Source organism: Lolium perenne, chromosome 4 (genome assembly GCF_019359855.2).
Source record: "Lolium perenne isolate Kyuss_39 chromosome 4, Kyuss_2.0, whole genome shotgun sequence".
NCBI classification, from domain to species: domain Eukaryota; kingdom Viridiplantae; phylum Streptophyta; class Magnoliopsida; order Poales; family Poaceae; genus Lolium; species Lolium perenne.
In genome coordinates, this window is record NC_067247.2 from 63,394,665 (window position 1) to 63,417,849 (window position 23,185).

At 46.0% G+C, this 23,185-nt stretch overlaps 1 protein-coding gene, 1 long non-coding RNA gene and 1 pseudogene across 3 annotated transcripts; 2 read left to right on the plus strand and 1 right to left on the minus strand.

The window, feature by feature from the left end:
• Positions 1-269: 269 nt before the first annotated feature.
• On the plus strand, positions 270-3,797 carry LOC127292752 (probable indole-3-pyruvate monooxygenase YUCCA11). Of its 2 annotated transcripts, none has more exons than XM_051322206.2 (3): positions 270-1,327; positions 1,427-1,509; positions 3,075-3,797. In XM_051322206.2, the coding sequence occupies exons 1-3, from the start codon at positions 347-349 to the stop codon at positions 3,511-3,513; spliced, it is 1,503 nt and encodes a 500-aa protein (XP_051178166.1). In that variant the 5' UTR covers positions 270-346; the 3' UTR covers positions 3,514-3,797. The 2 variants fall into 2 exon arrangements, 1 of the variants encoding a protein (XP_051178166.1); XR_007845363.2 differs by having other exon boundaries at positions 271-1,327; positions 1,427-1,659; positions 3,075-3,212.
• On the plus strand, positions 1,666-2,868 carry LOC127292753 (strigolactones hydrolase CXE15-like; annotated as a pseudogene).
• A 7,426-nt stretch (positions 3,798-11,223) lies between the features above and the next one.
• On the minus strand, positions 11,224-13,292 carry LOC127292754 (uncharacterized). The gene is made up of 4 exons (XR_007845365.2): positions 13,188-13,292; positions 12,991-13,122; positions 12,159-12,388; positions 11,224-11,625 (listed from the first exon to the last, which is right to left on the minus strand). It is a non-coding gene; the product is annotated as an uncharacterized lncRNA (long non-coding RNA).
• Positions 13,293-23,185: the final 9,893 nt, after the last annotated feature.

Genomic DNA, 23,185 nt, shown 5'->3' on the forward strand with positions numbered 1-23,185 from the left:
TAAGTGGGGATTTAAAATTTCGAGCGGATTATCCCCGCTAATCCACACTAAAACTCTAATACTCCCTCCGATTCATATTAATTGACTTCAATATGGATTATCTAGACACATTTTAATTCTAGATACATCTATATTAGAGTCAATTAATACGAACCGAGGGAGTACCAAACAAGGCCTTCTTAGGTGAGGACAAACCTCCCGCTATCTAGACATCGATGGATGTGGAAAGATCGATCAGTGTGAACGATCCATTATAACGATTAATCCACGGCTACGACGCTACATACTAACGTACACGGTACACGGCAGGCCCACGCACAGCTAACACACCAAGAAACGTTAAGCAATGGCGACGGCGGCTACTGGCATCGCGCCACCGGTAATCATCGTGGGGGCGGGGCCGTCGGGTCTGGCGGCGTCGGCTTGCCTGGCGCGGCGCGGGGTGGCGAGCCTGGTCCTCGAGCGCGACGACTGCGTGGGCTCGCTGTGGCGGAAGCGCGCCTACGACCGCCTCCACCTTCACCTCCCCAAGCAGATCAGCGCGCTCCCCCACGCGCCGCACGCCGATGACGCCCCGGACTACCTCCCGCGCGACCACTTCGTCCGCTACCTCGACGCATACGCCGACCGCTTCGACGTGCGCACGCGCCTCCGCCGCGAGGTCCGTGCCGCGCGCTTCGTGGACGGGCGGTGGGAGGTGGAGGCCGTCGACCTCGGCACCGGCGATGCGGAGCGGCACGCGGCCAAGTTCTTGGTGGTGGCCACGGGGGAGTTCGACGAGAGGGTGCTGCCGGAGGTGCCCGGGCTGGACACGTTCACCGGCGAGGCTATGCACTCCAGGGACTATGCATCCGCCGAGGGGATGCGTGGGAAAGCGGTGCTCGTCGTCGGGTGTGGCAACTCCGGGATGGAGATCGCCCTCGACCTTGCCGAGGGCGGCGCCGCCACCTCCATCGTCGTCCGCGGCGAGCTCCACCTGATGACGAGGGAGATCATGAGCGCGTCCACGGCGCTGTTCGCGTACCTTCCCGTTTGGATGATCGACAAGCTGACGCTGCTCGCGTGCTTCCTCGTGTTCGGCGACACCGCCAAGCACGGCCTCCCACGGCCCGCCCTCGGGCCTTTCGCCAGAAAGCTGCAGATCAACGCCTACCCTATCATCGACGTCGGCACCTACGACAAGATCAAGAACGGCCAGATCCAGGTGCTGCCGGCGATGACGAGCATCGACGGGGACGTGGTGGAGTTCGCCGACGGCAGACGGCACCGCTTCGACGCCATCGTCTTCGCCACAGGGTACCGCAGCACGGCAAAGAAGTGGCTCAAGGTTCGTGCGGCGCGTGTGCGCCAAGAACCGACTGGTTTTGAACTGAACTTCGCGCAGCTAAATCTGAAATGGACGGTTGCATCTTAAATTTGGTTTCAGAGCCACGGCGACGGGCTGATCGGCGACAACGGGATGGCGGCCGGGAGATCGCCCAAGGGGGAGAATGGGCTCTATCGCGCGGGGTTAGCAATGCTACACCTACATAAAAATCTTACAAAATTTTCTTACGGACAGCATCAAGCAGTGCACAAAATCAGCATGTGACCCGTGATTCAAGGGAGGAATCAAAACGCAGCCAACAAAATCATTGCAACAAAATAGTGCAGTATAAGGTAGCGTAACAAAACCTCCCGTCGCATTTTTTTCCTATGCATTTTTCTATGGCCAGCATCTCCACCCCGCCATTATCTTGCCCACGTCGCCCATGACGTCCTCCTCGCCGCCGCACGCGAGTCCCGCTGCAGCCCATGGCGTGCTCCTCGCCGCCGCACGTCGTGGAGGATTTGCGCCCTTTCCTCCAACTCTTCAGCGACGGCTCGGTGATCCGCTTCCCTGACCCGTTCCCTCCCCCGTCTCCCCCGCCCGACCAGCCCGTCGTCGAGTGGAAGGACGTGGTGTACGACGCCAGCCACAAGCTCAAGCTGCGCATGTACAAGCCGGCAGACGCCTCCTCGGGGAAGAAGCTCCCGGTGCTCGTCTACTTCCACGGCGGCGGGTACATACTGGGCAGCTTCGAGAAGCCCAACTTCCACGCCTGCTGCCTCCGCCTCGCCGGCGAGCTACCGGCTGTAGTGCTTTCCGTGGATTACCGCCTGGCCCCGGAGCACCGCCTCCCCACGGCCTTCGACGACGCAGAGACGGCCCTTTGCTGGGTGCGCGGCCAGGCGGCGGCGGGCGAGAACGCTGACCCCTGGCTCGCGGAGTCGGCGGACTTCGGCAGGGCATTCCTCTGCGGCGACTCGGCCGGCGGGAACATCGTCCACCATATGGCCGTCCGCGCAGGGCTGGGCAACCTCAGTCTCGACCCCGTGCACGTCGCCGGGTGCGCGATGCTCTGCCTGATGTTCGGCGGGGTGCCGGAGTACGACAAGCTGTGGCGCCTGGCGCTGCCGCTGGGATCCACCGCGAAGAGCCAGGACCACCCGCTGGCCAACCCGTTCGCGCCGGGGAGCCCGGCGCTGGACGGCGTCGCGCTTCCACCGATGCTTCATGCTGGTATTGGTTGCCCGGCGCGACAAACAACGCGGTGCCACCATGGACTACGTCGCTAGGCTGAAGGTCATCGGGAAACCGGTGGAGCTCGTGGAGTTCGAGGAGCAGGGCCACGCGTTCTTCTACTATGAGCCCTACAGCGACGCAAGCAACGGTGTTGTCTGTGCCGTGAAGCGGTTTGTCTTGGCCGACGATGGCGCCGTCTCCAACTGATCTCGGAACCGACCTGGCTTGTGTTTTTATTAATTTCTTCGGATATCCATTTTGTTTTATAGGTGTAGTAAAATGTACCCATTATTCAAAACCCGATTTCTACTTCGTGCCGGGCACTGTACTGTCTTACGCGGTGCCCACATCTTAGCTTCGTCCGATCTTCATCTAGCGGTTTATATGAAAGGGTGGGCGAGTTGGGAAGCCACGTGCGTGTCCGGCCAACTGTGCACGTAGCCATGCTGTAACCCAATAATTCCCCACATGCTGGTCTTCGTCTCGAGCGGTCATCGTAATCCCCATCACTTGTTTCCTCCAACTCCAGGAATCAGAGGTGGCGGTGGTGTGGATCCCACGCCGGCGCCCCAACCTCCGCCGGCGACTACCCGCCCAGTCCCAGCGCGCACGGCCTCCGCCAGGCGCACGATGGAGACGGTGTGGATCTCATGACGGCCGCCTGGCCCCAGCGCCTCAACCTCCGCCGGCAACTACCCGCCCGGCCTGCTTCCTTGCAGCGGATCTGGACCACGACGGCAAGATCAGTGGGAGGCCATCGCATTCTTCAACGCCTCCAGTCTCCCGCAGCCTGTGCTAGTGTAGGTACTAGATCCAGCTTAAGAGCTAGCAGTAGCACTTCTCTATTATCACACTCCACGCTGCAGCAATTATTCTCGTCAAGCTCACCACGCTTCCTCGTGACTACTACTAGTCAGTTCTTGTCTCAGCTAGCAACTTTTCGGATGTACCTTTCTACCCTTTTTTAAATTATGGTTGTAATATTGTAACTAAGAATAGTATTTTTTTTTCTTCAACTTATGGTTGTAGTTTCTGTAACTCGTTGTATTTCCTTCTGTCTTTTTTACATCCAGATTGATGAACGGCTCAAGGTGTTTTTTTTTCAATTCTAGATGAAACTTTATGCATCTAGATGTAATTTTTAACACTTTTCTACATCTAGAATTTTTTTGTGGATCAATGTGCAGGATACGAATATCTTTTTCGATCCCAGATTTGGTGTACCGGATGTAACTTTTATCTTTTTATTACATCTATATGGCTGCAATTTTTACATCCTCAATTTAGATAATAATTGAATTTTACATCCAGATTGATGAGTGGCTCAAGGTGTTTTTTTTTCCAATTCTAGATGAAACTTTATGCATCTAGATATAATTTTTAACATTTTTCTACATATAGAATTTTAATAGCTGGTGCTTACTTTTTTACTGTGATTTGAATTTGTGTAGTTAAATTCTATTTTTTTTTACATGCCAATACGCGCTCTTAACTGGAGGTAGAAAGAAGGAGATGGCATGTGCATTTTTTTTTGGCGTGAATTTGCAACCACGTGGATGTGTTTCTTTTACACGATCGATCTCACATTTTTTTTGTGAACTCGCATTTTTCGTGAACCTGTGACGGAGCCGTGAATGAAAAGCCTTCTTTTACATGTGCTATGTTTCACGTCCGGATAAAGTTGTCACCCCGTGTGAAATCAGAACTTTCTACTTTTAGAAAGCCAGAGATGTCGGACCAATTTATTTCTGCTTTTGGGTGGGGCACTCCCTAAAGCAAACCGGTGCTAGGGCATCGTGTAGCAACCGTCCAAAAAGTATATCCAACATGATAGTTCAATCATCTCGTAGCTCAAAAAATACACTCAGAAAACTCTGATGTTTATCAAGCAAAATTATTAGCTCCTAAAAATTACTAGCTCCGCCCAAATCGAGCTATAGTTACATGTGCTAGGTCGGCTGCGGGGGACCGGAGGCCTTCAAGAAGACGATGGCCTTCTGGCCGCTGATCCGGCCGGCGATCCAGATCCGCCAAGGAAGTAAGCGTCTAGCGCCGCCTCCGAGGCGCACGCCGGGGCCGGGAATGCGAGTCGCCGGTGGAGGTCGGGGCGCCGGGCCGTGCGGGTGATTCGCCGGCGAAGGTCGTGCACACCGGGGCTGGGCGAGTGATTCGCCGGTGAAGATCGAGCGCATCGGGGCCGGACGGGCTTCGTCGGATGCGCACACCAGCACTACCTCCGGTTCCTGCTCATGGGAGATGGGGATTTCACGTTGACCGACGGGAGACGAAGACGAGGATACCAGGATTTATTCCCTCACAGCCTGGCCACGTGCACAACCAATCTTCTGATAAGAAATTCTTCAAGTAATAAGACATAAGCCACCGCTTCATATACACAGTTAGATGAAGATCCGACGAACGCCAGCTTGGAGCACCGTGTAACACAACACAGTGCCCCAGCAATAATTAGAATTCGGGCAGAAAAAATCCTACTTTCCCCCAAGAACAGCGACCAAATTGAAGCAGTTATCATCCCATTTATGCAGGACCGGCTCTGGCCCAGGGCAAGAAGTGCGACGGCCCGGGGCCCAACCAAAACGGGGGGCCATTATTTCTGGCACAGTGCATATAGTAAGAGGTAGAAGAAAAAAAATTAGGCCCATCTAGCATGCACGCAGCCTAAATTGGGCCCATTTATAGAGTTCGCCCTAGGGTCCTTCAAATTATAGAGCCGGCCCTGCATTTATGATATCATTTATTTGCACAACGAATCTTCTGATAAGAAAAAAGAATTACCAAACTTAGCAAGACAGAAAATACCTTCAATTATCTGCAAGCAACTTTAGGGCTCTGATCCTTTTCTGCAGAGAGAACATTTATCAACAACCTTCTTGTCTTTCGGCTACCTTTGGGAACTTTCTTGATGTGTCGGGTGATCTGCTATTTAGCTTGGACTCTCTGCATAGTGCACTAGAAGTTAACAGTTCAGAATATATCAGTGAAGAAAGGCAGCTCTGACTTGGCTTTCAGTTCAGAAAGTTGGTTTTTGCACCAGTGTTGCGTCGGTCCTTCTATGGTGTGTCAATTCTGGACCTGGCGGCAGAGTTCGCAGTGCTAAAGCTGTTGCAGCCTAGCAAACGTTCATGGGCTGAAGCTCTGAATGGTATCTCTCTGAATATGTTGGGTAGACTTACCTGGACAGCTGCAGATGTATTTTGAGCGCACTGCGAGTGGTGCATTGCAGTTTGTGAATGGGCCTTCTGAGGGAGCTGCTGAACTTTGTGACGTCGGGCAGGAGTTGCTGAGTTGGGCTTTATTGCGTGGTGCCATCTCAGTCCTCTACTGCTAGTTTCTTCTCTTTTCAGTAGCAGGATTCAGTTAACTCTTGTGAAGCTGAAGTGGTGTCTGGCACATCAACACATGGTCGCGCTCGCAAGACCAAGATGGAGACTCCAAGGAAGAATCTCAAGTGAGGCGCTGCACATGTAAGAACTAGGAAGGCAACAAGGAGATCGCGTCTGCCAGATCAACCGACACGACGCAAGGTGTCGAAGGTACCTAAAGCTACACCAAATGTTTCGAATTTCAGAGATGCAGATGTTGGGAGTTGGGTGCGGAGTAGTCCCACGTGGACCCAGCTGAGCTCACTGTCGTGTCGAGCGTCTGATGCAGGGCCAGGGGTGCTCCAAGTATTTGTGCCCTGCCACCGGAGAACAACGCCCGCTTGCGGAAAGCGGGCACTAGATGCAAGGGCATCTTGACCGGCAGATCTAAGAGCACCCCAGCCCCAGAACGTGTTTTTTTTATTTGTATGGACGAAAACGGTTTAGTTGCACCCGGGGTTCTCGATTTCGTTCGGATTAGGTCTTTCATCCATTCGGGGAGCTCAGGCCATCCTCGGTCCCGCGGGGAGCGCTCGGGGACTCCGGACGAAACAAAAGCGTGGGAAACACCGAGAAAGTTCCCCGCGCGGCTGGTGGCCCCAACTTGTCGGCGAGAGACCGATCGTCGTCCTCATCGCATCGTCTTCCGCGCGCTGAAAAAGCCTGCCGCCGGTTAGTCTTCGTTGGACACGTCGTTTCCACGCGGCGTGTTAATGCCGTCGCCTCGGTTTCACGCGCGTCGACCTCTATTTATCGCCAAACTACCGCGTCTGGTCGCATTCACCACGCTCACTGTGCTCAATCTTCCCCAACCTTCTCCAATCTCGAGCGAGCTAGCGGCGATCAAACAATGGCGAACGACGACGCGGCCAACACTGGCTTCGGCCGTCGCTCTCTCCACCAATGGGAGGGTCGGCTTCTCCACATGGCGGGCTACCCGCGGCCACCGGACTTCCGCGCGCCGGGAGGATGTCGACTCAGCGCGGGCGGCGTCCAGATCCCGCCGCTGCCGATGGGTCGCGCCGCCCTGGAGGCGGAGATCAACGCGGTGCTCGTCACTCTGAGTGACGAGTAGCGCGTGGAGCCGCGCTTCTTCCCCGACAACTACGAGGCGTGGACCGCCTTCTTCCAGCGCAGGTACGAGCGTGAACTCGCCGCTTACGACGGGCCTCCTCCCCCTCCCGCTAGGAGCAACGCCGCCGGCCGCCGCCGGTGGTGGAGCGCGCCTAACCGCACCCTCGCGAATGTGCCCGCGCACATCGAGGGTGGGAACTCCCCCCCTCTGGGGATGTCGCCGCCGATGGAGGCTACCGTGTCGCGCCGACACGGCAGTTCCTGGACGCCGAGGAGGATGACGGCGTCCTCCTCCTCGTCTGGGTCGAGGTCCGCGTCCAGGTCCGGCAGATCGGCGCCCCCGGTCTTCATCAAGAAGGAGTCGGCGTCTCCTTCGACACCGGTCTTCGTCAAGAAGGAGTCGGCGTCTCCGCCGCCGACCAGAGGGCGCAGGAGCGGCGCCCTCGTCATCCGCTACCAGCCCTCCTCTCCATCGCGCGGGCGGAAGAGGTAGACGTCGAAGAAGGAGGTCGCCGCCAACCAGCTCGCCGAGGAGGAGGCTGTAATGTCCCAGGTTTAGAGACGATCGAGGGGTAGATTTTAGAAAGGGATGTGCATTGCATCGTAAATTCTGGGGAAATTTTGCGCTTTAAAAAGAAAACTGCATCGAAGGGGAACAAGTTTCTCTCTCAACACCTTACAGGGTTAGGGTTTCGAGAGTGCGACAAACTTGCATCTCACTTAGCTTAATTTAGGGTTTTGAGAAGAGAGGAGAGTTAGTGCATTACAACTTAAGTTGCATGATTGAATTCAAACAAACTTGTGTTTGAATTTCAAATTTAAACATCATATGAATATCTCATAATTCAAAATTAAGGAAATTCATTAAACAAATTATAAATAATCAAGAATATAAATAGTACAACTATTATACAAAGCTCATTAAGGAAAATTGGAGCTTTATTGATAATCACACAAGATACATTGTCATTTACAATATTCAGAAATGAATTAAGAAATATTACAACACATTACAAGAATTGAATAAATAGAAAAAGAAAAAGAAAGAAAATTACAATTGAATGATCTATCCTAAACTACATCAGATGATCATCATGGAGATCTTGCTCAAGATGATCTTGATCTTCATTTGGAGCATCACATTGTCCCTGCAATCACACACACAAAATCAAGCAAATTGATTATGCCAAGTGGTATTGCCACTTGGCAGGTTAGCAAAAGAATGAAATGTTAGAGGATATAACCAAGAACCAGCCGAGCTGATCCATCCAGCTGCACAAGCCACACACACACACACACAAGCTGCTCACACAGCTTGAGTGCATGTGCTGATGTGCAACAGCAAGCCATGAGTGTGCATGCACAACAGCACACTCACACACAAGGGGAGTCACCAACAAGTGCCAGACCTTGCTGTCGACCGAGAAGCAAGGGCAAGGCAGATATAAACTTTTCGTTGCTAGCACTAAAGTAAAACGATTCCTACATAAAAAAATTCATAAGATGTATTGGATGTCGATGTACTTATTAGAAATAAAGAGATGGAAAACAATGATACTTGAATTGCCCCATATGGTACTAGTGCCAAACGTTGATCGTCGGGAAAACGCAGCTCTGAAGTTTTATTCTCCGTAATTAACTGGCTAGATATCAGTGCACTAAGTCTGTTGGATTGGATCTCAAAACAGTACGTGACATTTCGATCGAGATCTACTATAACGAGCTATGGAGTTCCACAAAGAAGAAAAGCGGAAACGACTCACCGCGGCTTTCCGGCCCCCATCCATCCAAATACGGTACTTGCTTCATCCATCCACCGAAGAAACAAATCTAGAAAACAATGACACCGACCGGCCCGCGTTAGAAACAGAGGGAGGATGAAGCCAGCCGGACGAGAAATCAACTCAACAAAGCAGAAGAATATATCTTTACCAGGCTGCCACGATCCAAACGACGATCGATGAAGCCCAGAGAGATCAAGTATATGACTGAACGACGAGAGAGTTACCTCTCTCCTCTCCTCTCAACGATAGAGTGACCTCTCTCCACTCCCCTCAAAAAAAGCGACAGAGTGACCTCTCTCCTCTCCTCACCGAGCAAGAGTCAAAGTCTAAGTCACACGCGACGCACGCGTTAGAAACTTATTTATAGACATCCTATTGAGATTAGTGGTTTTCGTTCAAATCTCAAAACTTGGCGCCAGTTTTTCGTCTCCACAAGATTGCCGCTAATTTTTTGCCAGTTTTTTCTAATCTAAAGGCGGCTGAGGCTGACCATGTTGCAGCGGATCGCTGCAGGTTTCAATGTCCATAACTGTCGGCGTCCCCACTAATTTCGTGATGAAAGTTATGACGTAAGGAACAAAGGCAACGTTTTCTCTTCCTTGGCGATACCAGTGCTATACAAAATGGATGCCCACATACATGGAATGTTACATCACGTCATGTGCTGTATCCCAGTAATTGTGGGAACGGCTGACACTCACCATATCGCTGATTTGTAGGCCGTGTTGCACTATACTACTCTACTGTATCCCATTAATTGTGGGCTCCCCACTAATTCTATGCCGGTAGTTATGAGTTATGACGAATCAGCTATTTCCATTACTTGACGATACCTATGCCATGCGAGCTTGATCTTACGTGTGAATGAGTATCGTTTTCACTTGCGGGGGAATTATAAACCGACCCGAGTGCCGCCCAACATGGATTACTGTATCTATGCTTTTTTATGAGAACTATGTGTGCCGGCCGCCCCAGGCAGCGCTCCTCCTGCACATTGGCCAGCCGCAGCTCCATGGCCGAGATGGAGGCAAGAGCGAGCCGGCGAGCTCAGGGGTGACAAGTGCAGCTAGAACTAGCAGCAGCAGCATGGTTACTTACAATCTATCTCCGCTTCCAGTCATATTGTTGCTTCGTCTTGGGCAACTTTGGTCTAGTTAAGTTGTAAGCATACGCACAAGTTGGATACCAGTAGATGACTTTTGTAGCAAAATGTTCGCAAGCTAGCTACTACGTTTTCTCTTATCTGTAGAGGTGGAAATAAAACTCTAATCTCATGAGCTTAATGAGTACTCAAAAACCTGGCTCGACTCAGCTCGAACTCAGACACTAATGAGTCAAGCTGAGTTGACATTTTTGCCTTGTTAAGAAAATGAGTTAACGAGTTGAGTTGCAGGTAATCGGTTAGCTCGTTAATATCCTTACGCTGATATAATAGCTCATAGATTAGTCAACATCGAAGGAAAACCTATACTAGTATCCCCCAGATAATGATCAGTAAGGTTAAATTTGCCAAAAATTTCATAAATATGTATTGATGATGAACCATCCTTTTTGTACTCTTACTTAGACTACCCACAATGGGAGTATCATAGCTAGTATCATGCATCACATGCATGCAAAAAGCTGACGTGTCACAACAATAAATGAAGAAAGAGATGATAGTAGTATCATAGATAGATACTGTATCATAGCACGTACAACTAGAAAAATTAATGTCAAACCAATCTTGTACACACTTTTGCATTGAGATTCTACAAATCACTAAATATAATTAACCTATGATACTACTACATGATACTATGCATTGTGAAGATAGTATCACGCACTAGTATCATATGCATGATACTACTATATGATACTCCCCATTGTGACTAGTCTTATCGATGAATGCATCATGATTGTTCAGTTTCTTAATGAGCTTATCGAGCCAACTCGTGTATTTACTGAGTCGAGCCAAGCTGAGGTTTTAACCTCGTTATGTTAATTGGTCTAGTTGAGCAAGCTCGTTAACTAACGAGAGTCAAGTTGAATGAGTATTTACGAGTTGAGTCGAGTCAAGCTGGATCGATATCTGCCCCTACTTATCTGCCCAAATGGACAGAGTGTAGGTCATCTTTATTTTATGTTCCTTTGTTTTTTTTTCCTTATACCTATCTTGCTGATCCAAACTAAATAGATCGCCACATGGATGTTTTACTTCACGTTCCTAGCACACTCCAATTCCAGTGCACATGGCGAACTAGCTTTGCTAGCCAGCATATCACAACGATTTCTTCCTAGTTTTTTTTCTTACTTTTTAAGAAACCCAAAACACGAAATGAAAGGAAGTGTTTTCTTTAAAAAATACAAAAACACAGTCCAGCTAGTTAATAAATTAAAATCCAACTTTTTGCATGACCTATTGCCTTCCTCATATATTTAGATCACAGATCAAACATTCAACAATACAAGTGCATATATCACAACATCTCAAATCACATATCCAGGTACACGATCCAGCTGAGGCCAGAATGTCTAGCCAAACACCCAAAACAGATGGTCAACAAAGACCATGCTACCTATTACAATTCCCCAGGTAAGTCTGGACCATACATTACAAAAAAAAAATGTCACATCTATCTCTATGACTACCACCCAACACCAATCCCCAAGAATCAAAAAACCAATATAACACACAGGCCATGGACGGCGAGCCGCCGCCAGAGCCGGGCACGCGCATGTCGGCACTCCCTCCCTTGCAACAGAAGGGCGGTGTATATACATACAAATGCAAAGTAAGAAAAAGTAAACAATCTGGCTGACCCTTCTTTCTCAGTCTTCGACTTTCTTCCTTCTTTACCTGCTCACATGCAAAGACACAAAGGAAACGACGGCAACTTTTGTTACAAGGTTACAAGAATGTTTGCATCGCCTCAGTCATCTGCACCTAAGTTATTTGTTTGTTAAGCTTATTTGAAAGCCCTACTCATGGTCTAGCTATAAATTTCTTTATTATTTATAACAAGAGATTTGACTAAAGCTAGCAACGATTCCATGCCACAAACAAACAACTTCGGTGCAGATGACAACATTTCGAGATAATAAGTAGCAACACAACATTTCCAAGAGGCAACACCAGATTTAATCCACCTTTTAAGGTGGCTGCATTGTCTCACAAAAAAAATTAACTACTTTGTTAAACAACTAGTCCAGATCAGCTCCAAAAAGCTCCAGATTTAACCTTTACATTTATCAAGTCCACCAATCAACAAATTAAATAAAAACTCAAGTACATGTATCACCAAAACCCAGCAAGTATAGGGATCACAAAACCAATTCTAGCTCAGAACTATAGTACTATGCAAAGGAAATCTTGGGGACGTTGTGTCGTACCTGCAAGTTGCCTTAGTCTGGTGCGGACGAGGCAGACCTTGCCGCACCCTGGCTGAAGCTCCCCTCACCCGGCCTTGCAGACGCCCCTGGAGTGCTGACCAGCAGCATGACAGAGGTGCGGATCTAGGTCGAACCTGGTAGCAACTTAGGCGTACCATCGCCGCCACCAGAGCCCAGGACGAGCAGCCGCAGCCAGCGAGGGACATAGATCTTGAAACAACCTCCCATCCCTGCACATACACACCATAAAACTTCATCAATTTTTTTATAGCTTAACACGAAGAAATTCTGCTGATGTAAACATCACATAAGCAGCCAACTTATACCAGTCTAATAATGCCGAGAACTAAACTTTCCAAATACATTAGAGCCTTTTCTACATATGCACCATCAAATGGGTACTCCGACGGCCTTAGCCTGAAGATGATATGCCACTAGACACTTCAGCAGGAGCAATTACAAACATATTCAGTGGGGGCAACAAGCATGCTAACATCATAGACAAGGATCAAGTGTAGTACCACTCTCTTCTTACCATGATGCATAGCTACAACTAGATAGGTAAAACCATCCAGTGAGCCTGCGCCCAACACTTACATGGATCTACTCGCTACACAATATTAGACTGCCATACTATACTAGTTAGCTTTTTACATCTTTCAGCGAGGACTCCTCCATATATATCGGGGACTCATGTTTTATTTTATATTTCTTATGGGGTCCTCTGTAATAATGTACACCTCCACTGTTTGGATTTAACATAAGCTTCCAGGGCCTTCGGGGCTCTACTTGTTCAAAAAAAAAAATTGCCTAAAAGATGTAATCATCTTACTTTTGCATCACATGAACAGCAACGTTCCTGGTTGGCACCTTCTTTTCCTCGCGCAACAGAGCCGACGAACTCCTCCTGTGTCTCTCTGTCGACCGCAAGCTTACCGGATGAATGGTGCGAAATCTGCAATTTCTAGGGAAAGTGGCATAAAGTTAATATTAGCTCAACTACCACACCACTGAGAAAATATCACTTACATCGCCCCAGGCCAGCGGCGTGACCCCATCGCCCCAGCTGGTCTCCAACTCGAAAGCCGAGCTTGATCACCTCCATGCACGTCACTAGATCAACAAAATTTCTTCAGTTTCTGAATCACAACCTCTAGGACAGAATACCAAACGAGGATGATACCAGCTATGGAAAATACTACCTAAAGAACAAAACAACTAAAAAGTACTAGAAATTTCGGCATTGACCTTGCCCCTTTCTTGGACATTTAAGCATATATGCACATCAAAAATATACGGAGTACTTCAATTTAGACAAAAGAGCAACCCCAACTTTAAACATTCAATTAAGTCTCGACAGGAACCAACAAGTGCAACCAGCCATTTGGGCAAAGAAAAAATGTTGTTAGCACTACTGGTGCAGCGTTCTCAACGACTTAAGACATCCAGCATATCAAAGAGAGTATGACAACCAGCCCTGATAGTGCCAAACCGCCAACACCCAGTAAATAAGAGAAATCAACGAAGTGACAGCAAGTAGTGTCAACACCCAATAAATCACAAACCAGCAGCTATAGTATCACAAAAGGTACAACTAGAATTAGGTCACAAGATACCAGAGACTTGGACAAAGAATCGACCACATGTCCAACTTCACTATATGCACTCCAAGAACAAACCAGATATGGACATAGCTTGATGGAAATTCGTATGAAAGGAAATATATAGACCCAATGTACCAAAACTTTCTGCCATTGTCAAGACACTACTATATACATACCAGAAAACTTCAGCAAACTTTTACAGCTCAATAAAAATATAGTCAGAATCATAAATAAGATGGATAGCAGATTATGACGAAAATTTCAAATACCAACAAGATGGCCTAAATAGCAAGCCCTGGCTTGATGGCCGCCGCACTACATCCCGCCGCCATCAACCTTCAACGTGCTTCTTGACTCCTACTGGTTCGATTAAACCTTGGTTTCTTACTGAGGGAAACTTGCCGCTGTGCGCATCACACCTTCCTCTTGGGGTTCCCAACGGACGTGTCAACTGCACGCATCAAAGACTGTTGGAGATATGCCCAAGAGGCAATAATAAAAGTGGTTATTATATATCTTTATGTTTATGATGAATGTTTATATACCATGCTATAATTGTATTAACCGAAACATTGATACATGTGTGATATGTAAACAACAAAGAGTCCCTAGTATGCCTCTTAACTAGCTTGCTGATTAATGGATGATTAGTTTCATAGTCATGAACATTGGATGTTATTAATAACAAGGTTATATCATTGTATGAATGATGTAATGGACACACCCAATTAAGCGTAGCATAAGATCACGTCATTAAGTTATTTGCTATAAGCTTTCGATACATAGTTACCTAGCCCTTATGACCATGAGATCATGTAAATCACTTATACCGAAAAGGTACTTTGATTACATCAAACGCCACTGCGTAAATGGGTGGTTATAAAGGTGGGATTAAGTATCCGGAAAGTATGAGTTGAGGCATATGGATCAACAGTGGGATTTGTCCATCCCGATGACGGATAGATATACTCTGGGCCCTCTCGGTGGAATGTCGTCTAATGTCTTGCAAGCATATGAATAAGTTCATAAGAGACCACATACCACGATACGAGTAAAGAGTACTTGTCAGGAGACGAGGTTGAACAAGGTATAGAGTGATACCGATGATCAAAACCTCGGACAAGTAAAATATCGTGTGACAAAGGGAATTGGTATTATATGTGAATGGTTCATTCGATCACTAAAGTCATCGTTGAATATGTGGGAGCCATTATGGATCTCCAGATCCCGCTATTGGTTATTGGTCGGAGTGAGTACTCAACCATGTCCGCATAGTTCGCGAACCGTAGGGTGACACACTTAAGGTTGGATGTTGAAATGGTAGAACTTGAATATGGAATGGAGTTCGAATATTTGTTCGGAGTCCCGGATGAGATCCCGGACATCACGAGGAGTTCTGGAATGGTCCGGAGAATAAGATTCATATATAGGAAGTCATTTTATGAGTTTGAAAATGATCCGGTGCATTTATGGAAGGTTCTAGAAGGGTCTAGAATATTCCGGAAGAAATCCACTTTGGAAGGCGGAGTCCCAAAGGGACTCCACCACCATGGCCGGCCAACCCTAAGGGGGAGGAGTCCCAAGTGGACTCCCCTAAGGGGGCCGGCCACCCCCTCCCAAGGAAGGGTGGGAATCCCACCTCTAGTGGGAGTCCTAGCTTGGGTAGGTTTCATGTGATATGGAAGGTTTTGGTTTGGGGTCTTATTCGAAGACTTGTAGACCAACTCTTGGGTGTTCCACCTATATAATGAGGGCCAAGGGGAGGGGGCCGGCCACCCCAACAACAAAAGGTGGCCGCACCCCTAGAGTGGCCGGCGCCCCCCTCTCCCCAAACCCTAGCCGCCCCGCTCCTCCTTCTCTCCCGCACGCTTAGCGAAGCTCCGCCGGAGTTCTCCACCACCACCGCCACCACGCCGTCGTGCTGCCGGATTCAAGAGGAGCTACTACTTCCGCTGCCCGCTGGAACGGGGAGGTGGACGTTGATACGTCTCTGACGTATCGATAATTTCTTATGTTCCATGCCACATTATTGATGTTATCTACATGTTTTATGCACACTTTATGTCATATTCGTGCATTTTCTGGAACTAACCTATTAACAAGATGCCGAAGTGCCATTCTTTGTTTTCTGCTGTTTTTGGTTTCAGAAATCCTTGTAAGGAAATATTCTCGGAATTGGACGAAATCAACGCCCGGGGCCTATTTTTCCACGAAGCTTCCGAAGTCCGAAGACGAACGAAGTGGGGCCACGGGGTGCCCAAACCCTAGGGCGGCGCGGCCCCCACGGCCACGCCGGCCTATGGTGTGGGGCCCCGTGCCCCCTCCGACTTGCCCTTCCGCCTACTTAAAGCCTCCGTGACGAAACCCCCGCATCGAGAGCCACGATACGGAAAACCTTCCAGAGACGCCGCCGCCGCCGATCCCATCTTGGGGGATCCAGGAGATCGCCTCCGGCACCCTGCCGGAGAGGGGAATCATCTCCCGGAGGACTCTACGCCGCCATGGTCGCCTCCGGTGTGATGTGTGAGTAGTCTACCCCTGGACTATGGGTCCATAGCAGTAGCTAGATGGTTGTCTTCTCCCCATTGTGCTATCATTGTCGGATCTTGTGAGCTGCCTAACATGATCAAGATCATCTATCTGTAATTCTATATGTTGCGTTTGTTGGGATCTGATGAATAGAGAATACTTGTTATGTTGATTATCAAAGTTAAATCTATGTGTTGTTTATGATCTTGCATGCTTTCCGTTACTAGTAGATGCTCTGGCCAAGTAGATGCTTGTAACTCCAAGAGGAGTATTTATGCTCGATAGTGGGTTCATGCTGCATTGACACCGGGACGATGTGAGAAAGTTCTAAGGTTGTGTTGTGCTTGTTGCCACTAGGGATAAAACATTGATGCTATGTCTAAGGATGTAGTTGTTGATTACATTACGCACCATACTTAATGCAATTGTCTGTTGCTTTGCAACTTAATACTGGAAGGGGTTCGGATGATAACCTGAAGGTGGACTTTTTAGGCATAGATGCAATTGGATGGCGGTCTATGTACTTTGTCGTAATGCCCAATTAAATCTCACTATACTCATCATGATATGTATGTGCATGGTCATGCCCTCTTTATTTGTCAATTGCCCAAGCGTAATTTGTTCACCCAACATGCCGTTTGTCTTATGGGAGAGACACCTCTAGTGAACTGTGGACCCCGGTCCAATTCTCTTTCTTGAAATACAATCTCTTGCAATACTTGTTCTACTGTTTTCTGCAAACAATCATCTTCCACACAATACGGTTAATCCTTTGTTACAGCAAGCCGGTGAGATTGACAACCTCACCGTTTTGTTGGGGCAAAGTACTTTGGTTGTGTTGTGCGGGTTCCACGTTGGCGCGGAATCCCTGGTGTTGCGCCGCACTACATCCCGCCGCCATCAACCTTCAACGTGCTTCTTGGCTCCTCCTGGTTCGATAAACCTTGGTTTCTTTCTGAGGAAAAACTTGCTGCTGTGCGCATCATACCTTCCTCTTGGGGTTCCGAACGAACGTGTGAGTTACACGCCATCAAGCTCTTTTTCTGGCGCCGTTGCCGGGGAGATCAAGACACGCTGCAAGGGAGTCTCCACTTCTCAATCTCTTTACTTTGTTTTTGTCTTGCTTAGTTTTATTTACTACTTTGTTTGCTGCATTAAATCAAAATACAAAAAAATTAGTTGCTAGTTTTACTTTACTTGCTATCTTGTTTGCTATATCAAAAACACAAAAAAATTAGTTTACTTGCATTTACTTTATCTAGTTTGTATTTACTGTTGCTAAAATGGCCAACGCTGAAAATACTAAGTTGTGTGACTTCACAACCACAAATAATAATGATTTCTTATGCACACCTATTGCTCCACCTGCTACTACAGCAGAATTCTTTGAAATTAAACCTGCTTTACTGAATCTTGTTATGCGAGAGCAATTTTCTGGTGTTAGTTCTGATGATGCTACTGCCCATCTTAATAATTTTGTTGAACTATGTGAAATGCAAAAATATAAAGATGTAGATGGTGATATTATTAAACTAAAATTGTTCCCTTTCTCATTAAGAGGAAGAGCTAAAGATTGGTTGCTATCTCTGCCTAAGAATAGTATTGATTCATGGACTAAATGCAAGGATGCTTTTATTGGTAGATATTATCCCCCTGCTAAAATTATATCTTTGAGGAGTAGCATAATGAATTTTAAACAATTAGATACTGAACATGTTGCTCAAGCTTGGGAAAGAATGAAATCTCTGGTTAAAAATTGCCCAACCCATGGGTGACTACTTGGATGATCATCCAAACCTTCTATGCAGGACTAAATTTTTCTTCACGGAATTTATTGGATTCAGCTGCTGGAGGTACCTTTATGTCCATCACTCTTGGTGAAGCAACAAAGCTTCTTGATAATATGATGATCAACTACTCTGAATGGCACACGGAAAGAGCTCCACAAGGTAAGAAGGTAAATTGTCGAAGAAACCTCTTCCTTGAGTGATAAGATTGATGCTATTATGTCTATGCTTGTGAATGATAGGACTAATATTGATCCTAATAATGTTCCATTAGCTTCATTGGTTGCACAAGAAGAACATGTTGATGTAAACTTCATTAAAAACAATAATTTCAACAACAATGCTTACCGGAACAATTCTAGTAACAACTATAGGCCATATCCTTATAATAATGGCAACGGCTATGGTAGTTCTTATGGGAATTCTTACAACAATAATAGGAGTTCACCCCCTGGACTTGAAGCCATGCTTAAAGAATTTATTAGTACACAAACTGCTTTTAACAAATCTGTTGAAGAAAAGCTTGGGAAAATTGATATACTTGCTTCTAAAGTCGATAGTCTTCTTCTTGATGTTGATCTTTTGAAATCGAAAGTTTTGCCTAATGAAAATCATCATAATAAAATTATTACTACAGCAAATGCCATTCAAGTTAGAATTAATGAGAATATAAGATTAATGGCTGAACTGCGTGCTAGGTGGGATAGAGAAGAAAATGAAAAACTAGCTAAAGAAAAGAATGTAGCTAAAGTTTGGACTATTACCACCACTTGTAATGCTAATGCTACACATGTTGCTGCACCTCCTACTAATAATAATAAAAGAAATGGTGTTAGCAATGTTTCCACTTCTAATGCAAAGCGCGAGAAACTGCCTGAAACTGCTAAAACTGCTAAACTGCAGTGATAAAGCTGCTGAAATTTTTTCCAACATTGGGGATGATGATCCCATTGCTTTAGATTATAATGGTTTGAATTTTGATGATTGCCACATCTCTGAAGTTATAAAGTTCTTGCAAAAACTTGCTAAAAGTCCTAATGCTAGTGCTATAAATTTGGCTTTTACACATCATATTACAAATGCTCTCATAAAAGCTAGAGAAGAGAAACTAGAGCGCGAAGCCTCTATTCCTAAAAAGCTAGAGGATGGTTGGGAGCCCATCATTAAGATGAAGGTTAAAGATTTTGATTGTAATGCTTTATGTGATCTTGGTGCAAGTATTTCTGTTATGCCTAAGAAAATTTATAATATGCTTGACTTGCCACCGCTGAAAAATTGTTATTTGGATGTTAATCTTGCTGATCATTCTACAAAGAAACCTTTGGGTAAAGTTGATAATGTTCGCATTACCGTTAACAATAATCTTGTTCCCGTTGATTTTGTTGTCTTGGATATTGAATGCAATGCATCTTGTCCCATTATATTGGGAAGACCTTTTCTTGAACTCGTTGGTGCTATTATTGATATGAAGGAAGGTAATATAAAATATCAATTTCCTCTCAAGAAAGGTATGGAACACTTCCCTAGAAAGAGAATGAAGGTACCTTTTGATTATATTATGAGAACAAATTATGATGTTGACACTTCGTCTCTTGATAATACTTGATACACACTTTCTGCGCCTAGCTGAAAGGCGTTAAAGAAAAGCGCTTATGGGAGACAACCCATGTTTTTACCTACAGTACTTTGTTTTTATTTTGTGTCTTGGAAGTTGTTTACTACTGTAGCAACCTCTCCTTATCTTAGTTTTGTGTTTTGTTGTGCCAAGTTAAGCCGTTGATAGATAAGTAAGTACTAGATTTGGATTACTGCACAGTTCCAGATTTCTTTGCTGTCACGAATCTGGGTCCACCTCCCTGTAGGTAGCTCAGAAAATTAAGCCAATTTACGTGCATGATCCTCAGATATGTGCGCAACTTTCATTCAATTTGAGCATTTTCATTTGAGCAAGTCTGGTGCCATTTTAAAATTCGTCAATACGAACGGTTCTGTTTTGACAGATTCTGCCTTTTATTTCGCATTGCCTCTTTTGCTATGTTGGATGAATTTCTTTGATCCACTAATGTCCAGTAGCATTATGCAATGTCCAGAAGTGTTAAGAATGATTGTGTCACCTCTGAATATGTTAATTTTTATTGTGCACTAACCCTCTAATGAGTTGTTTCCAGTTTGGTGTGGAGGAAGTTTTCAAGGATCAAGAGAGGAGTATGATGCAACATGATCAAGGAGAGTGAAAGCTCTAAGCTTGGGGATGCCCCGGTGGTTCACCCCTGCATATATCAAGAAGACTCAAGCGTCTAAGCTTGGGGATGCCCAAGGCATCCCCTTCTTCATCGACAACATTATCAGATTCCTCCCCTGAAACTATATTTTTATTCCATCACATCTTATGTGCTTTTTCTTGGAGCGTCGGTTTGTTTTTGTTTTTCGTTTTGTTTGAATAAAATGGATCCTAGCATTCACTTTATGGGAGAGAGACACGCTCCGCTGTAGCATATGGACAAGTATGTCCTTGGTTTCTACTCATAGTATTCATGGCGAAGTTTCTCCTTCGTTAAATTGTTATATGGTTGGAATTGGAAAATGATACATGTAGTAATTGCTATTAATGTCTTGGGTAATGTGATACTTGGCAATTGTTGTGCTCATGATTAAGCTCTTGCATCATATGCTTTGCACCCATTAATGAATAAATACATAGAGCATGCTAAAATTTGGTTTGCATATTTGGTCTCTCTAAGGTCTAGATAATTTCTAGTATTGAGTTTGAACAACAAAGAAGACGGTGTAGAGTCTTATAATGTTTACAATGTGTATTTTATGTGAGTTTTGCTGCACCGTTCATCCTTGTGTTTGTTTCAAATAAGCCTTGCTAGCCTAAACCTTGTATCGAGAGGGAATACTTCTCATGCATCCAAAATACTTGAGCCAACCACAATGCCATTTGTGTCCACCATACCTACCTACTACATGGTATTTTCCGCCATTCCAAAGTAAATTGCTTGAGTGCTACCTTTAAAATTCCATCATTCACCTTTGCAATATATAGCTCATGGGACAAATAGCTTAAAAACTATTGTGGCATTGAATATGTAATTATGCACTTTATCTCTTATTAAGTTGCTTGTTGTGCGATAACCATGTTCACTGGGGACGCCATCAACTATTCATTGTTGAATTTCATGTGAGTTGCTATGCATGTTCGTCTTGTCTGAAGTAAGGGCGATCTACACTGAGTTGAATGGTTTGAGCATGCATATTGTTAGAGAAGAACATTGGGCCGCTAACTAAAGCCATGATTCATGGTGGAAGTTTCAGTTTTGGACAAACATCCTCAAATCTCTAATGAGAAAATTAATTGTTGTTGAATGCTTAAGCATTAAAAGAGGAGTCCATTATCTGTTGTCTATGTTGTCCCGGTATGGATGTCTAAGTTGAGAATAATCAAAAGCGAGAAATCCAAATGCGAGCTTTCTCCTTAGACCTTTGTACAGGCGGCATAGAGGTACCCCTTTGTGATACTTGGTTAAAGCATATGTATTGCGGTGATAATCCAGGTAGTCCGAGCTAATTAGGACAAGGTGCGGGCACTATTAGTACACTATGCATGAGGCTTGCAACTTATAAGATATAATTTACATGATGCATATGCTTTATTACTACCGTTGACAAAATTGTTTCATGTTTTAAAAATCAAAGCTCTAGCACAAATATAGCAATCGATGCTTTTCCTCTATGGAGGACCATTCTTTTACTTTCAATGTTGAGTCAGTTCACCTATTTCTCTCCACCTCAAGAAGCAAACACTTGTGTGAACTGTGCATTGATTCCTACATACTTGCTTATTGCACTTATTATATTACTCTATGTTGACAATATCCATGAGATATACATGTTACAAGTTGAAAGCAACCGCTGAAACTTAATCTTCTTTTGTGTTGCTTCAATGCCTTTACTTTGAATTATTGCTTTATGAGTTAACTTTTATGCAAGACTTATTGATGCTTGTCTTGAAGTGCTATTCATGAAAAGTCTTTGCTTTATGATTCACTTGTTTACTCATGTCATATACATTGTTTTGATCGCTGCATTCACTACATATGCTTTACAAATAGTATGATCAAGATTATGATGGCATGTCACTCCAGAAATTATCTGTGTTATCGTTTTACCTGCTCGGGACGAGCAGAACTAAGCTTGGGGATGCTGATACGTCTCCGACGTATCGATAATTTCTTATGTTCCATGCCACATTATTGATGTTATCTACATGTTTTATGCACACTTTATGTCATATTCGTGCATTTTCTGGAACTAACCTATTAACAAGATGCCGAAGTGCCGATTCTTTTTCTGCTGTTTTTGGTTTCAGAAATCCTAGTAAGGAAATATTCTCGGAATTGGACGAAATCAACGCCCGGGCCTATTTTTCCACGAAGCTTCCGGAAGTCCGAAGACGAAACAAAGTGGGGCCACAGGTGCCCAAACCCTAGGGCGGCGCGGCCCCCCCCGGGCCGCGCCGGCCTATGGTGTGGGGCCCCTGTGCCCCCTCCTGACTTGCCCTTCCGCCTACTTAAAGCCTCCGTGACGAAACCCCCAGTACCGAGAGCCACGATACGGAAAACCTTCCAGAGACGCCGCCGCCGCCGATCCCATCTTGGGGGATCCAGGAGATCGCCTCCGGCACCCTGCCGGAGAGGGGAATCATCTCCCGGAGGACTCTACGCCGCCATGGTCGCCTCCGGTGTGATGTGTGAGTAGTCTACCCCTGGACTATGGGTCCATAGCAGTAGCTAGATGGTTGTCTTCTCCCCATTGTGCTAGCTATCATTGTCGAATCTTGTGAGCTGCTTAACATGATCAAGATCATCTATCTGTAATTCTATATGTTGCGTTTGTTGGGATCCGATGAATAGAGAATACTTGTTATGTTGATTATCAAAGTTAAATCTATGTGTTGTTTATGATCTTGCATGCTTTCCGTTACTAGTAGATGCTCTGGCCAAGTAGATGCTTGTAACTCCAAGAGGGAGTATTTATGCTCGATAGTGGGTTCATGCCTGCATTGACACATGGACAGATGAGAAAGTTCTAAGGTTGTGTTGTG

Bases quoted from the DNA above. Each gene is read 5' to 3' on its own strand.
- LOC127292752 (XM_051322206.2), top strand. From the start codon at position 347: ATGGCGACGGCGGCTACTGGCATCGCGCCACCGGTAATCATCGTGGGG. The intron at 1,328-1,426 runs GTTCGTGCGGCG...ATTTGGTTTCAG, and splicing joins CGGCAAAGAAGTGGCTCAAG to AGCCACGGCGACGGGCTGAT. The intron at 1,510-3,074 runs GTTAGCAATGCT...CTCCAACTCCAG, and splicing joins AATGGGCTCTATCGCGCGGG to GAATCAGAGGTGGCGGTGGT.